This window comes from Dendropsophus ebraccatus, chromosome 2, assembly GCF_027789765.1.
Source record: "Dendropsophus ebraccatus isolate aDenEbr1 chromosome 2, aDenEbr1.pat, whole genome shotgun sequence".
Taxonomy (NCBI): Eukaryota; Metazoa; Chordata; class Amphibia; order Anura; family Hylidae; genus Dendropsophus; species Dendropsophus ebraccatus.
The window spans coordinates 145,284,958-145,302,317 of record NC_091455.1 but is presented as its reverse complement, the minus strand read 5'-3'; the positions used below and the strand labels follow the sequence as shown (position 1 = coordinate 145,302,317).

The window sequence follows — 17,360 nt, the reverse complement described above, 5'->3', positions numbered from 1 at the left end:
AGTCTGTGGCAATCTGGGATGGTTACAGGTAATTTGGGGTATCTCACTTTTTATCTTGTTACCAATGATTTACGGTGACAGAGTATGGTGGAGAGTATGGAGCTTTGATCATGTTTAGGAATCCATCACTGTGAACAGAGTCGGTTCAGTAATAGCGGCTATCTTCCTAACAAAAACCGCCACGTTGCAAGATCCATAGCATTCTAATCTTTTGTGCGACAGAGCTGGTTTTGGGCTCATTTTTTGCGGGAATATCTGTAGTTTCTATTGATACCAAGTTTTACATATATATGACTTTTTGATCTCTGACATATTTTCTAAAGCAGATTGATAAAATACAGCAATTCTGTTGCGGTTTTTTTTTTAAATTACAGCGTGTCGTGCAATATATTTAATGATTTAGTTTTATAGATTGGGTCGTTACAGACATGACGATACCAAACATGCATAGGTTTTGTGGTTTTGATCTGTTTTATGTAACGGTTTATTGTGTATAGGGAATACAGTGGTGCCTTGGATTACGAGCATAATTCGTTCTGGGACCATGCTTGCAATCCAAATCCACTCTTAAACCAAAGCAAATTTTCCCATAAGAAATCATAGAAATGCAGACAGTTGGTTCCACACCCCAAAAATAATGAATTATTATTCTGAATACCATGTAAAACAGATAAAAAAAAAAATTCAGAAACAGCAGAATATGCGATAATATAAGTAACTGTACAGTAATGAAGAGAATGGGAAACACAAGGGCTGACAGAGACTGCAGGTAGCATTAAGGAATAAGCAGGGCAGATGTGAGGACACACATCCAGCGCTCTCTGTCAGGGGAGAGAGGGGTTACAACTATGGAGAGATTACCTCAATAGTCCTGTTCCCTGATGTCAGCCCCAGCCTGAAGTGAATCTGCTATGAATTGGAAGGTGAGGGAGACTTCCTGGGTCAGAGTACAGGGCTGTAGAACACGCTATGCAGACCATGTCCCTCCTTCACTCGCCCTCCCACCCAGTACAGGGAGCTCTTAAACCAAAGCAATGCTCTTAAACCAAGTCACAATTTTGAAAAACTACCACTCCGGGTAGTTTCAGGGGGAGATCAGCTGTCACACTGACAGCTGATCCCCCACTTTGCTGCCGCAAGGGGACGGCAGAGTGTTGCGATACGTACACCGTTAAAAGGTGTATGTATTGGAATAAAGCCCATTAGTGACCGCCGTGAAAATGCGTATTGCCAGTCACTAAGAGGTTCATGTAAGATGATACTAAATATATGCAATTTTTTTATATACATTTATATAACGTCACAGCTCCATCGGGACTGTGCGATCTAACCGCACAGCCCCGATGGAGGAGGAAGGGAGGATTCTCCCTTCCTGTAGCACTATAGGTGCTGCGATTGCACCTATAGGGTTAAAGGGGTTGTACAGTTTAAAACATTTTTCTCCCATTCTGACCCTTTGCCAAAGTTATACATACCCCCCATATGCTTCCTGAATGGTCGTTTTCCCTGACTTTGAGCCCCCTCTCCAGCTGCACAGGAAGTCCTGTAGTTCTGAAAATCTCTCTAAGGGTATATTCACACGGACGGGCTCGCAGCGAGATTCTCGCTGCGAGCGCGGCAGGTCCTGGCAGTTCCCATACACTACATACTTGCTGCAGTCTAAACGACCGCAGCAAGTATGTCATTCTGCTGCCCTTAACCCCTTCTGCTACCCCGCTGTAAGCATACTTTACCTGTCCTTGCTGCACGGGTCCGGCATCCTGCTCTCCTGTCCGGCCAATCAGTGTGTTGCCCAGCCGCAGCCACTGATTGGCCGGGCGGGAGAGCAGGACGCCGGACCCGTGCAGCAAGGACAGGTAAAGTATGCTTACAGCGGGGGAGCAGAAGGGGTTAAGGGCGGTATAATTACATACTCGCTGCGGTCGTTTAGACCGCAGCAAGTATGTAGTGTATGGGAACTGCCAGGACCTGCCGGGCTCGCCGCGAGAATCTCGCTGCGAGCCCGTCCGTGTGAATATACCCTTACTGTCGTCACATAGATTTCCCTGTCCTCCATCTTGTGCCAAACGTCAGAGAAGGTGGAATGTGACTGGGCGGTGGCAGTGAGTCTCTTCTTATTGGTCCCCTTCAGGGCTAATTTAAATATGTGGGCGTATGAATTCTTATTGGTGTAGTAGTAGTGAGCAGCAGCCAGATTCTAACCCAGGTAGAATAGCTGACTGCTAATGTCTCTAATGTGATCTCCCTGTATGTACATACAAGCTCTGCTGGATTACAGCGTCCTCCTGGTGTAGCAGAAATGAGTTTCACTATAGTGCTGCCATGGTCCTGGAGGTAATTTTGCTCCAGGAGCATGGCAGCACCGTAGTGAAACTCAGCTCTGCTACATCATCAGGGAGATGCTGTAATCCAGAGCGCTTATGTGCATTCAGGGACATCTCTCTGCCCCCTGCCGCTGCTGAACTTCCCCTGGATGCCGCCACCCCCCCCCCCCCTCCAGAGCCCCTGTTGGCTGGGACATCCATCACTCTGCTGACAGCCCCTCTGGAGCCGGGACATCGTCCTCTCCGGCTGCCGAGAAGCCAGGCAATGTAGCAGAGCTGAGCTTCACTACAGGAACATTGCAGCGCTGTAGTGAACGTACATTGCCTGGCTTCTCGGCAGCCGGAGAGGACAGGATGACGTCCCGGCTCCAGAGGGGCTGTCAGCATAGTGATGGATGTCCCAGCCAGCGGGGGCTCTGGAGGGGGGGGGGGGGCGTCATCCAGGGGAAGTTCGGCAGCGGCAGGGGGCAGAGAGATGTCCCTGAATGCACATAAGCGCTCTGGATTACAGCATCTCCCTGATGATGTAGCAGAGCTGAGTTTCACTACGGTGCTGCCATGCTCCTGGAGCAAAATTACCTCCAGGACCATGGCAGCACTATAGTGAAACTCATCTCTGCTACACCAGGAGGACGCTGTAATCCAGCAGAGCTTGTATGTACATACAGGGAGATCACATTAGAGACATTAGCAGTCAGCTATTCTACGTGGGTTAGAATCTGGCTGCTGCTCAATCAACTACACCACCAATAAAAATTCATACACCCACATATTTAAATTAGCCCTGAAGGGGACCAATAAGAAGAGACTGTCTCACTGCCAGCACCGCCCAGTCACATTCCACCTTCTCTGACGTTTGGCACAAGATGGAGGACAGGGAAATCTATGTGACGACAGTCAGAGAGATTTTCAGAACTACAGGACTTCCTGTGCAGCTGGAGAGGGGGCTCAAAGTCAGGGAAAACGACCATTCTGGTACAGGAAGTATATGGGGGGTATGTATAACTTTGGCAAAGGGTCAGAATGGGAGAAAAATGTTTTACACCGCACTACCCCTTTAACTGCCGAGATCCGGGCTCGCCCAGATATTGGCAGTTGCGGCGGGTGTCCGGCTATCACTAACAGCCGGGCCTCACCGGGGATGACACGGGCGCATATCCTGCGCCCCTGTCATCCCTGGGACGTGCCGACACGTCCATCTGCAGGAACGGGCTGCAGATTTGGACGTGCCGGCACGTCATTATTCGGGAAGGGGTTAAAGATGGTTACTAAATAAAGTTCCATATTATACTCTATTCCTAATTAATTCTAAAACATTTTGCCAAAAAAAGCAACATTCTAAAACAGCTATTTGTATTGGGCTTTAACCAGCATAAAAAACATTTTATGGTAAATTTCATAGGAATATACTGCCATCTAGTGGTGAATTAGAAAACAGCACAGTCTGCTTCAATTTCTAAACCAAACAGGTAAACACTAAGCAAATATTTTCCAAAGGCTGTAACGTTTTATTCAAGAACTTTTAGCAAAAGTTACAAAAGTACTAGGACGTCCCGGGAGAAAACTGATTTGCAGTAACCCTACTTTACCATGGTACGCAAAGAGAAACACAAAACTCATAAGTGAAATTGTGTGGGTACTGGAGATCTACACAACATAGTAACCAGGAGTTTAGGTGTGCCACAAATGCTCCTTGGACAAAGCCATAAGGCAGGATTACACGGCCCAATTAACCCGTAAGCAAGTGCCAATCTGCAAGACCAGTGCTTGTTACAGAGCCTATTAAAAATATAATACATTCTAACTGGACATGGTCAACAAGTCGTTCCCGTCCGGAAAGGGCATCAGCAGTTGGAACATATATAATGCATGGATAACATGAAAGAGTCAAACAACAACAGTTCTTGCCTGGGGCTGTGCCACATTGTACCATTACTGCGGCAGCACAGTGTCCCTTAGAGTGGTGGAACCCATGGGGGCTATGTCTGGCAGCATTAGGGATGCTAGGCAACTGGGTCACAATCGCCTTGGGTGCTGTTGTTGTGGTGGTGGTCGCACACATATCAGGAACTGTGAAGTGGTGTGTGGGCCTAAACACTTTGATCAAATTGTAAACTAAGCCCTGAAGTTAGTAAGTAATGTGCTAAAAAGAAGGATCAGTGATAGGTGATAGTGCGGCCATGTCTGTTTTTTCCCCTAGAGAATTGTGGACTTAATAAACAAAGTATACATACCAGTCCTCATGCCTCCGAAGTGCCGCTCCAGAGTTTGGATTAGCTGCAAGAGGCCAGCAGCTGTCAATGAGACCCAGGAGTGGAGCTATGGGGCACGAGAATAGGTAAGTATACTTTATTTATTATGTTCCAGCACTCCCCTTTCCTTTCTGCCTGATTTTAATTCATAGGGATTTCTCCTTTAACCCCTTAAGGACAGAGCCTGAAATGGCCTTAATGACAGAGACAAATTTTATGAATATGACCAGTGTCACTTTATTCATTAATAACTTCGGGATGCTTTTACCTATCCGGCTGATTCTGAGATTGTTTTCTCGTGACACATTGTTCTTTACATTTCTGGAAAATTGGAGTCGATACTCATAATGAATCTTTATGAAAAAAACCCAAATAACGTGAAAAAATGCATTTTTCCAACTTTGAAACTTTTTTGCTTATACAGAAAGTGGTTATACCACATAAATTATATGTTAAATAGCATTAGCAACATGTCTACTTTATGTTGGCGGCATTTATTACAGTATCTTTCATTTTTTTTAGACAATAGAAACCTTAAAACATTAGCAGCAAATTTCCAAATTTTCAGTAAAATTTCAAAATCAGATATTTTTAGGGACCTGTTCAGGTTTAAAGTGTATTTGAGGGGCCTGTATGTTAGAAAGCCCCCCATTTCAGAAACTGCACCCCCCACACTCTGCAAAAGCATATCCAGAAAGTTTTTTAACCCTTTAGGGGAGTCACAGAAATAAAAGCTAAGTGTGTAAGAAATTTGAAAATTTTAATTTTCTGTGCAGAGATTTTATTGTAATCCAATATTTTTCATAATTATAAACCTATTACCAGAGAAATGCACCCCAATATTGATTGCTCCGTTTCTTCAGTTTATAGAAATACCCCATATGTGGCCCTATTGCGCTATTTGACACAACCACAAGCCTCAGATATAAAGGAGTGCCTAGTGAATTTCAATGCCTCCGTTATATTTGGTCATTTTTGACCGTACCACTTCAGGTTGGCAGAGGCTCTGGGGTGCCAAAACCTAAAAAAAAAAACACCCCTAAAGGGACACCATTTAGAAAACTACACCCCTCAAGGAATGTAACATGGGGTGCAGTGAGCATCTGGACCCCACAGGTGCTTCACAGATTTTCCGAACAATATGGCGTAAAAAAAGAAAAAAATATTTTTTACACTAAAACTTTGTTCTAGCCTTCAATTTTTAATTTTCTTACAAGGATAAAAGGAAAAAAAAAAAGACACAAAATGTGTAGCACAGTTTCTCCCGAGTACGGAAATACCCCACATGTGGCGATAAAGCGCCAAGGGGGCGCAGGACGAGCCTCCAAAGGGAAGAAGCGCCAATTGGCTTTTGGAAGCTGAATTTCACTGGAAAGGATTTCAAGGGTCATGTCGCATTTACAGAGCCCTCGTGCTGCCAAGACACAGGAAACCCCCCACAAGTGACCCCATTCTGGAAACTACACCCCTCGAGGAATCTAACAAGGGGTTCAGTGAGCATATGGACCCCACTGGTGACGGGCACAAATGTGGAACAATGTGACGTGAAAGGGAAAAATTTCATTTTTTCACTTTCATGGCACAAATGTGCCCGTCATCAAGGGGTCAATATCCTCACTGCACCCCTTGTTAGATTCCTTGAGGGGTGTAGTTTCCAGAATGGGGTCACTTGTGGGGGGTTTCCAGTGTTTTGGCAGCACGAGGGCTCTGTAAATGCGACATGGCGTTCATCATCTATTCTAGCCAAATCCAACCTCCAAAATCCAAATGGCGCTCCTTCCCTTCGGAGGCTTGCCCTGCGCCCACATGGCGCTTTATGTCCACATGTGGGGTATTTACGGACTCAGGGGGAATTGCTCTACACATTTTTTTTTTCCCTCTTTTAACCCCTTGTGAAAATGATAAATTCAAGGCTAAACCAACATTATAGTGTAAAAAATGTAATATTTCATTTTCACGCCACATTGTTCCACATTTGTGCCCGTCACCAGTGGGGTCCATATGCTCACTACACCCCTTATTACATTCCTTGAGGGGTGTAGTTTCCATAATGAGGTCACTTGTGGGGGGCTTCAACTGTCTTGGCAACACGGGGGCCTTTTGAATGCAACATGGCCCCTCGAAATCCATTCCATCCAATTCCAGCCTTCAAAAACCAAATGGCGCTCCTTTCCTTCGTAGGCTTACCCTGCACCCGCATGGCGCTTTATGTCCACATATTTCCGTACTCAGGGGAAATTGCGCTACACATTTAGTGTTTTTTTTTTCTTTTAGCCCCTTGTGAAAATGAAAAAATCATGACAAGATTAATGATTTAGAGTAAAAATTTTACAAAAATTACACTAAATGTTGGTCTAGCCTTGATTTTTTCCATTTCCACAAGGGGTTAAAAAAGAAAATGAACACAAAACGTGTAGGGTAGTTTCCCCTGAGTACGAAAATACCCCACATGTGGGCATAATGTGCCATATGGGCACAGGGCAAGGCACCAAAGGGACAGAGCGCCATTTAGAGGCTGGAATGGAGGATGGAGGCCATGTCGCAATTACAAAGCTCCTGTGCTGCCAGGACAGTAGAAACCCCCCCGACAAGTGACCCCATTATGGAAACTTCTCCCCATAAGGAATCTAACAAGGGGAGCAGTGAGCATATGGACCCCACTGGTGACGGGCACTTACGTAGAACATGTGCCGAGAAAATAAAAAATACCATTTTTTTCATTTTCACGTCCCAAATGTGGCCGTCACCAGGGGGCCATATCCCCGCTGCCCCCCTTGTTAGATTCCTTATGTGTAGGTGTAGTTTCCAAAATGGGGTCACTTGTGGGGGGTTTCTACTGTCCTGGCCGCACAGAGGCTTTGTAATTGCATCATGGCATCCTCTAATGGGAATGGCAGCCATATCTATTTAGCTGGGGAACAGGGACAATTCTAATTTATTTGGGGGTATTAGGCCAATTATTAGTTTATAAGGTTGGAAATGACAGGTGTCCATCAAACTCAATCTGTGTTGATCCAGAGGAAGGAAAAAACCCTTGTGAGGCAGACGACAGTAGCCTCATCACAGGGGAAAAATTCCTTCCCGACTCCATAATGGCGATCAGAATAATCCCCGGATCAACGTGACCCCTGAAATAGGAATAAGGGAAGGAATTTAGAAAATGTAGAACTTCGATGACGTGTGGTACGCCTTGAAGCGATCCAGTATGCAGAGGCCGGGGTGATCAGGGCAGATGTCACACTGGAAAATGGTGTCCTTTCTGATCCCCCTGTTACGCCACACTCTGCACTTCTTCTGGGGTCTCCTGTTTTCCCGTGTGGGGGACGTCACCTGGAGAATGTTGTCCTGGTGCGATATGGATATGTCCCACATATCCAGAAGCGCTGGGTCCGCTCCATGGCTGCTAAATATTAGGGCTCTATTACTGCTTCTGATATTTTCGGATCGTGCAGCAAGCTACATTAGCTCGGGCAGCGAGGGACCGGAAGAGGGTGCGCTGGTATAAAAGTTATCCCCGTACAGGTGGTAACCTTTATCCAGCAGTGGGAAGATCAGTTCCCGGACGATCTTCCCACTTGTTCCGAGGATGGGGGGGGGGCATCTGGGGCTGGATTCGGGTGTCCCTTCCTACATACACTCTAAGGGTACGTGCACACTGTGGAATGGAGAAGGATAACCCACCGGCGGAGTGATGCAGGCGTGCGTCTCCATCCGTGTCATAGACTCCATTCTATGCACGGGCGGATTCCGCTCTCCGTCCAACGTCTTTATTCTTTGGATGGACGATGGAATCCGCCCATGCATAGATTGGAGTCTATGACACGGGTGGAGACACGTGCCCGCATTAGTCCGCCGGCGGGTGCCAGCTGCGGAATGCACAAAGGGTTATCCTTCGCCATTCCGCAGTGTGCACGTACCCTAAATCTGTAAGTGTACCCTGAGGTACTCTCACAGAGTTTGTAGAATTTCACGCCATACCGTCATCACTTATTGGGACAGTACTGGCGGAAAAGACGTGTCTGGGGGGCAGCGTACGCTACGCTACCCCCAGACACGTCACTGGATGATGAGGATGAATGGAGGAACGAAGGATCCCCCCATTCATCCTCACTGGCTGTTTCGGTGTCGGAGGCCATAATAACGTATCCCTCTGACGCCGAAAACACCCTGGGGGCCATTTTTATATAGGGATTGGTATATGGGGTATGTAAATGTGTAGTGGTGTAGTGTAAAACTTTATTCAATGTAGTGTGGTGTAATGTAGTGTTTTTTACGTGTTTTTTTTTACAGTAAGTATAAAAAAAAAAACCTACGCCAACAAAGGAGTTGCTGATAAATGCCGCACTTATGTGCCGCACTTATCAGCAGACCGTGGCAGTAGAATATAGAAAAAAAACACCCTACGCCAAAAAGGAGGAGTTGCTGATTAGCAGCGCACTTTCGTGCGATGCTGATCAACACTCAGCAGTGATAGGGTGCGGAAAATAGAAAAAAACATTTTGGAAAAAAAAAAAAAACTTTTTCTACATTTTCTACATTCTGAACATCCCTGTAGCTGCTGATAAGTGTATTACACATATCAGCAGCTAGAGGGCAGCAGAGCGCAAAATCTGGAAAAATCCGAGGCTGGAGCCAAAAAAGCCGATGGGGACCGCCGGAAATAGCCGAAGACCCGACGGAATGACGGAGGACGCCGCGAACCCGGAAGATGCCGATCAGGACCCCGGGACAGGTGAGTAATGTACAAATACCTGCTCTGGACCCCTCACCTACCTAGCTGAGGGGTCCAGAGCACGTATTTACTATTTTTGTGGACTCTGATCGCCGTGCCACCGGCCCGATCGCCGTGAACGGCCGGCCGATACCGGTCGTGCGTTCACGGCGATCGGGCCGGTGGCACCGTGACCACCATTACTTTTTACAGTAATGGCGGTCGGTGGCATCCTCGGATGCCATTTTTTCCGATCGCCGCTATTGGCTGATCTGAATTGATCAGCCAATAGCGGCGATCGTAAGCACGGGGGGTGTTAACCATCCCCCGTGCCGAGAAACTAAGATGGCCTGCTATGATTTATAGCAGGCCATCTTCCCCGATCGCTGTGTGCGAACACACAGCGATTGGGGAAACATCGGGCGTAAATTTACGCCCTGATGCGTTAAGTACCAGGGCGCGAGGGCGTAAATTTATGCCCGATGTCGTTAAGGGGTTAAGCAGAGAATATAAAAAGCCAGCAGATAACCTTTAAAGGTTATACTCAATGGAAATACAATTCTGTTGCTTATACCAATCAATACTATCTGATTCAGAGATTATTCACTTCATGGTTGTAAAACTAATAAACCAAAAGGGAAATCTCAGTGGTGGATGTTGATTGGGTTGTGGCTGACCATGTCATAATGCGGCTACTCAGCCTGTGCTGCAGGTGAAAGCCTTGGGCAGGCTGACAGTTAGTTTACTGATGGGAAGCTCATCCATTTGTAATGGTAAGATGGAGAAGTAATTATAAATATGGAACCTCAGCTTAAACATGCTTGTATATTCATGTGAATATGTGGACAAATACTTGTGCTGAAGCTTATGCTGAATGTATGTAGTCAATTGTTATACCAAAGAATCTAGAGGGAGTATATGGCAGGACAAGAGGTGAACTTGTTTTTATGCCTAGTTTGGAAAGGTTGGATGTCTAGGTTTGTGCCAAAACAAGAAAATGATTCAACAGAAAAGAGAAGTACAAGTCCTCCCTTTATATTTTCCATCCCTTTTTTAATCCACTTTGGCACAAAAACTATGGCTTCCAAAAAGTTGCCAAAAAGTGTGTTTCCGGTCTTACTGCAGTACAGATGTGCAGAAAATGCTTACCTTAAATATGTTCCATATATATAGAATAAGGACATCATAGCTCCATTCAAAATGAAGATTAGTGTGACATAAAAGTAGGCAGGATCTCCAAGGCCTGAAAAAAATGATACTTTTTATCCTTCTCAAGTGCAAATGAAAAAAAAATTACAAAACAAAATGATGTTACACCGGATAAAGTTTAATGCATTTTCTACTAAAAGGTTTGCCAAAACTGGGCAACCAATCTTTAATGGGATATTCCCATCTCATAATATAGTTAAGACTTGTTGGGCATATCATATTACATATTTTTGCAAATACATTTATTTAGAAAACAGTGTAGACATATAGGGGCACATTTATCATCTGCACTTTTTTTTTACGCTTGCACATTTTTTCCTCATGCTGCGCAAAAACTCATAGACCTTGCTCAAAGTGTATCATTAGATGCACAGGCATTGATGAATCTTGTGCATTTTTTTGTGTGCTTGCACAATTTGTGTAACAAAACATGGTTTAAAAAAAAATACACCAGGGTAGGAGTGGAGTAATGCTGCACAATATTTCCTAAACTAAAAAAAAAAGCACAATCTGAATAATAAAGTAGTTAACATGAAACCACGCCCCATATGAGCAGATAAAAAATGAAAAAAGGCACAGGCAGCTTAAACTTCTAAAAAATAATGTAGACACCTTGATTAATGTTATTTAAAGTTTTAGGCCACACACAGAAACACCAAATTAGCCAACATATTGGTTCAAGAGAATGATAAATGTGCCCCCCCACACACACACATATTTATATATATTATATATATATATATATATTATATATATATATATATATATATATATTAGGAAATAAAGTATATGATATACTTCCAATTTTGCAAGTTTTTCCACCTACAAAGAATGGAGAGGTCTATAATTTGTATGATTATTTTGCATTTTAAGTATTTGATCATGTACAAACCAGTAGGAATTCTAGCTGCCACAGATCAGTTAGTCTTTCTTCAGGGTGTGTTCACACGTAACGGACCCGCTGCAAATTCACAGTAGGATCCGCTACAGATTCCTGCCATGTACACTCTGGGCAGACAAACTCGCAGCGGGATGGAAATCCCGCTATGAGTATGTCTGCAGTCTGCCCCGTTCAAGCCCCCGCCGCCAGAGCGTATGCATCACCTTCTCCCCGCTCCGGTTTGCTTCAGGGCCCTGAGGCAAGCCGGAGCGTGGAGAAAGTGATGCATAAGCTCTGACGGTGGGGGTAGGGGTGGGGTGTTAACGGGGCAGGCTGCAGACATACTCACAGCGGGATGTCCATCCCGCTGCGAGTTTGTCTGCCCAGAGTGTACAGGGCAGGGATCCGCAGCACAACGTCAAGAAGCCCTTCCCTGCTGTGCACTCATTACAGGTATTAATTGCACCTGTCTGAACTCGTTTCTGGTATAAAACAACAAAGAGCTGTCTAAGGACACCAGGGACACAACTGTAGACCTGCACAAGGCTGGTATGGGCTACTGAACAATAGGCAAGCAACTTAGTTAGAAGGCAACAACTGTTGGTCTATTTGGTCTGCCCAGATCCATTTGAAGTTTGCCAATGACCATCTGGATCAGACGTGTCAAACTCAGGCCCTCCAGCTGTTACAAAACTACAATTCCCATCATGCCTGGACAGCCAAAGCTTTGGCTTGTAGTTCTGAAACAGCTGGAGGGCCTGAGTTTGACACCCCTGATCTGGATGATCCAGAGGATTCAAGGAAGAAGGGTCATGTGGTCAGATGAGACCAATATAGAACTTTTTGGTATCAACTCCACTCACCATGTTTGAAGGAAGAAAAAAAAAGATGAATACAACCTCAAGAAGAGAGTAACACCTGTAAAGCATAGGGTTGGAAACATAGAACTCTGGGGGTGCTTTGCTGCAAAGGGGATGAAACAAAGGTAGGATGGATAGGGCTGTGTATTGTGAGATTTTGGGCAACAGTCTCAGCAAGAGCATTGAAGAGGGATCGTGGCTGGCTCTACCATCATGAAAATGATCTGAAACACACAGCCAAGGCAACTAAGTGGCTTTTGTAAGAAGCATTGTAAGAAACGTCTGGCCTCTGTAATTGCTAGTTTTCTGTACCAAATGTTAAATTCAGTTTTTCTATTGTTTTAAATACTAATTTGATGCAATAAAATGGCAAGTAATTACAACAAAAGTTACAGACCTCTCCATTCTTTGTAGGTAGGAAAAATTTGTCAGTCTCTCAAAGACTTATTTTCCAGTGTGTGTGTGTGTGTGTGTGTGTGTGTGTGTGTGTGTGTGTGTGTGTGTATGTGTGTGTGTATCACACATAACATTCATAACACTGATTTTACAGCAGGGTGGTGGTCAGTAACCATGACAATAGGCTATTGCCATGGAAATTTCCTAAGCATCTGTGGTGCACAAGCTCTTTAGGAGAAACAGGGCTTGTGCACAAAATTCACAAATGCTATCCAAGGAAACCCAAACTTCTGTTGATAGCTTTGTCTGCAAAGAGAAGTTTAGAAGACTGAACAAGGAAAGCTACACTTTAAATGTAAGCTGTCAATGTGACCAGTTGATTATTGTAGATTAAAATGCTGAAAACCCTTGAATATAACAGCTACAGGTGTAATACAAGAGTTAAAGGACAACTCCGGCCAAAAGTATTTTTTGATATGTTATTACTTATGGAAAGTTAGACAATTTCCTAATGTACATTAATTATGGGAAATGCACATATACTGCTATTTCAAAAACTAGAAAATCATGTGCCTAATCGCACTGTGTGTGCACAGTCCTCTACCAAGTCGCCTTCCCTTGGTCAATCCAACAGTGAAAATAAAGTAATCAGGACACTTATACCTTCAGAAATTTCCTTACTTTACTTTTTTTCTTTTTTGCTTATGCGATATAACAAATCTTCTTATACAAAAATATAACAAAATAAATCACCACAGTGCGCAGGATTCAGGAGTTTCAGATGTTCATGCCAAGTCACTGGCCAGCTCGAATCTTATATTGTCTATGAGGACGTTTAAATAATGGTGACTTATACTATAGTGAAAGAAAGAATTTTTATTAAAAGTGTAGTAGTCATCTTTATTAGTGTATAACTTCTAATTTTTACATTTGATTGTTTTTAGAGTAAATGATATGCAAATGATCTACTAGTATAAATTGGTGAAGGGTGCACTACTGGACTATGCTTGAAAAAGGGGGCGGACCCCGAAACGTAGCAGCACGCTCAGTCGTCATCATACTATCTGAAGAGAGTGAGAGTCTCAGAGGAGGAATGGAGCTGGCCAGTGACTTGGCATGAACATCTGAAACTCCTGAATCCTGCGCACTGTGGTGATTTATTTTGTTATATTTTTGTATAAGAAGATTTGTTATATCGCATAAGCAAAAAAGAAAAAAAGAAAAAAAGTAAAGTAAGGAAATTTCTGAAGGTATAAGTGTCCTGATTACTTTATTTTCACATATACTGCTATTTCCCTTAATTTAGTAGATCATGGAGACTTCAATTTCTCTAAAAAAAACGTGACGTCACGAACCGGGGTGTAATTCCTATGGAGTGGCCAGCAGGGGGCACAGTATATGTAAAAGCTTATGGACTGTATTGAAGTCTATGGGAAATGTAATGTAATGTGAAAACTACACTTTATTGGTAGACTAGGTGTGCGGGATAATGAACTATGTGTATGGGATAATTTGGGGAGCAAGGACACTTGCTCCCCAAATGAAAGGCACCGAGCAGGGAGGGAGAGAGGTGTCGGTACATCTAACTACCTCCTCCCTCCCTGCTCAGTGCTGTGGGACAGATACACACTACTACTCCTCCCATTATCTGCTCATAGTATGAGCAGATAATGGGAGGAGTAGTACTAGGAAGATCCCCAGCCGACATCGCCAGCACCGACCCCTCACCGCCGCACAGTATCTCCCGGATCTGGCCCCCAGCCTCCCCCATCGCCGCATGGATGCTGCCCGCCGACCCCGCCGGTAACTTCCTGGTCCCCAGCCGCTGCACACACTATCTCCCGAATCTGGCCCCGAGCCTCCCCCAGCGCCGCTTAGCTGCTTGTCGCCGTCGGTAGCAACCTGGCCCCCATCACCAGCCCACAGCCTATCCCACTGCCGCACGTCCTACTCACTTCCCTGCCGGTACCGGATTCACAGCTCACTGCCGACCCCGCGCCCCGGATGATAAGAGCTGCTGGGGGTGACATCCGGGACGCAGGGTCAGCAGTGAGCTGTGAGTCCGGAACCGGCAGGGAAGTGAGTAGGGCGTGCGGCAGTGGGGGAGGCTGTGGGCTGGTGATGGGGGCCAGGTTGTTACCAACGGTGGTGGGCAGCAGCTAAGCGGCGCTGGGGGCAAGATCCGGGAGATTGTGTGCGGCGGCGGAGGCTGGGGACCAGGAAGTTACCGACGGGGGCGACGGGCAGCAGCTATGCGGCGGTGGGGGAGGCTGGGAGCCAGATCCGGGAAATATTGTGCGGCGGTGCGGGGTCGGTGCGGGCGATGTCGGCTGGGGATCTTCCTAGTACTACTCCTCCCATTATCTGCTCATACTATGAGCAGATAATGGGAGGAGTAGTAGTGTGTATCTGTCCCACAGGAATGGGCAGGGAGGAGGTAGTTTTATATATATCGGCACCTCTCTCCCTCCCTGCTCGGTGCCTTTCATTTGGGGAGCAAGTGTCCTTGCTCCCCAAATTATCCCATACACATAGTTCATTATCCCGCACACCTAGTCTACCAATAAAGTGTAGTTTTCACATTACATTAAATTTTCCATAGACTTCAATACAGTCCATAGGCTTTTACATATACTGCGCCCCGTGCTGGCCACTCCATAGTAATTACACCCCGGTTCGTGACGTCACTAAATTAAGGGAAATAGCAGTATATGTGCATTTCCCTTTCTCTTTCCCTTTCCATATGTGCATAATTAATGTACATTAGGAAATTGTCTAACTTTCCATAAGTAATAACATATCAAAAGATACTTTTGGCCGGACTTCTCCTTTAGGCTGGGTTCACACTATGTATATTTGAGGCTGTATTTGGTCCTCATGTCAGGTCCTCATAGCAACCAAAACCAGGAGTGGATTGAAAACACAGAAAGGCTCTCTCCATACAATGTTGAAATTGAGTGGATGGCCGCCATATAACGGTAAATAACTTCCATTAATTCAATACAACAGCCGTTGTTTTAAAATAACAGCACATATTTGCCATTAAATGACGGCCATCCACTCAATTACAACATTATGTGAACAGAGCCTTTCTGTGTTTTCAATCCACTCCTGGTTTTGGTTGCTATACAGCCTCAAATATACATAGTGTGAACCCAGCCTCAATGTGTAATCTTACTGCAATATTTAGAGTACTCTATATCCAGAGAATATGCCCTAAATGTCTGATAGATGTGGTTCCCACCTCTAAGACCTGCACCTAGCCCTACTTGAAGGCAAAGGATAGTCTGTAACCTGATAGGTATCTTGTGCCTTTTTAAGCATTGATTTTCATGCTCATGTTCACATAACCCCATTATTCAGAGAGTAGAAAAGGTCCTACCTGTTCTGCTCTCTGATGCTGCACTTCCTCTACTCTGGCCACCTTGAAATTTATCTTCAGAGACGAGAAGGGCACAGGTGCACATACAGGACACTGCCGGCTGCTAGTGAAAGAGCTCAAAGCGGTGAAGTCCTAGGTGCATTGCCCCCTGGAAAACATGAATATGCAAAAGAAAACTGTATGTGGATGGTTACCTGGCCTTAGTTCTTCCATTATTACATTGACTTATGGGGCCACTTAATATGGTGGTTTTGGTGGTTTCCATACAGGAGCCACCCCTTGACCGGGTCCTTCCCGGAGGGATATCTGGCTAGTCCTGTGTTTCGAGACTCTTTGATGAGGCTCCACGGGCTTTTCTTTTGCATATTCATGTTTCCCAGGGGGCAATGCACATAGGACTTCACTGTTTTGAGCGCTTTCACTAGCAGCCGGCAGTGTTATCGTTTGACTGGTCTCCCTGAGATCAGCGATCTGTTTCTCTTATGGCTCTACTAGTCATTGCTCCCACCTAGCCAGAATCCTGCTCCACACTGATGAGGGGCAACACCCCGTAACACCTGTATGTGGATGGTTATCTGGCCTTGGTTCTTCCCTTGTCATTACATTTACTTATAGGGCCACTTAATATGGTGGTTTCATTACAGGAGCCACCCCTCCGCTGGGTCCTTCCCGGAGGGATAGCTGGCTAGTCCTGTGTTTCGAGACTCTTTGATGAGGCTCCACGGGCTTAAAAAGGAGAAGTCCGGCGAAAATTTATTTAAGTATTGTATTGCCCTCCAAAAGTTATGCAAATCACTAATATACACTTATTACAAGACATGCTTATAAAGTGTTTTTTTTCCCTGCACTTACTACTGCATCAAGGCTTCACTTCCTGGATAAAATGATGATGTCACAACCAGACTCCCATAGCTGTGCGGGCTGTGGCTGCTGGAGAGGATGATGGCAGGGGGACACTGAGGGGCACAGGGTACTGGAGGGACACTGAGCATCCGCCATCATCCTCTTCAGCAGCCACAGCCCGCACAGCTTTGGGAGTCGGGTTGTGACATCACTATTTTATCCAGGAAGTGAAGCCTTGATGCAGTAGTAACTGCAGGAAAAAAAAAAGCACTTTATAAGCATTTCCCGTAAGAAGGTGTATATTAGTGATTTGTATAACTTTTGGGGGCAATACAATACTTTAAAACCACTGGCTTGGCTGTTTTTGTCCTGACTACATTCTGTTGCTACAAGCAGGCCAGTCAGGGCTGGGGGCTCTTGTTCTCTATTTATGAGAGGGTCTCAAAGGTGACAATGAATATGCATGGGCATGGATCTCCATCTTCATGACTAACAAATGTTAC

The 17,360-nt window shown here is 45.1% G+C and overlaps 1 protein-coding gene across 2 annotated transcripts in view; it reads right to left on the bottom strand.

The window, feature by feature from the left end:
• The window catches only part of DPY19L1 (dpy-19 like C-mannosyltransferase 1), a 147,705-nt gene that overhangs the window by 93,861 nt on the left and 36,484 nt on the right, over positions 1 to 17,360 (bottom strand). For both annotated transcript variants that reach the window (XM_069960354.1, XM_069960353.1), the window contains exon 7: positions 10,437 to 10,530. In XM_069960354.1, coding sequence (XP_069816455.1) covers positions 10,437 to 10,530 — 94 coding nt within the window. The remainder of the gene's footprint in view (positions 1 to 10,436; positions 10,531 to 17,360) is intronic.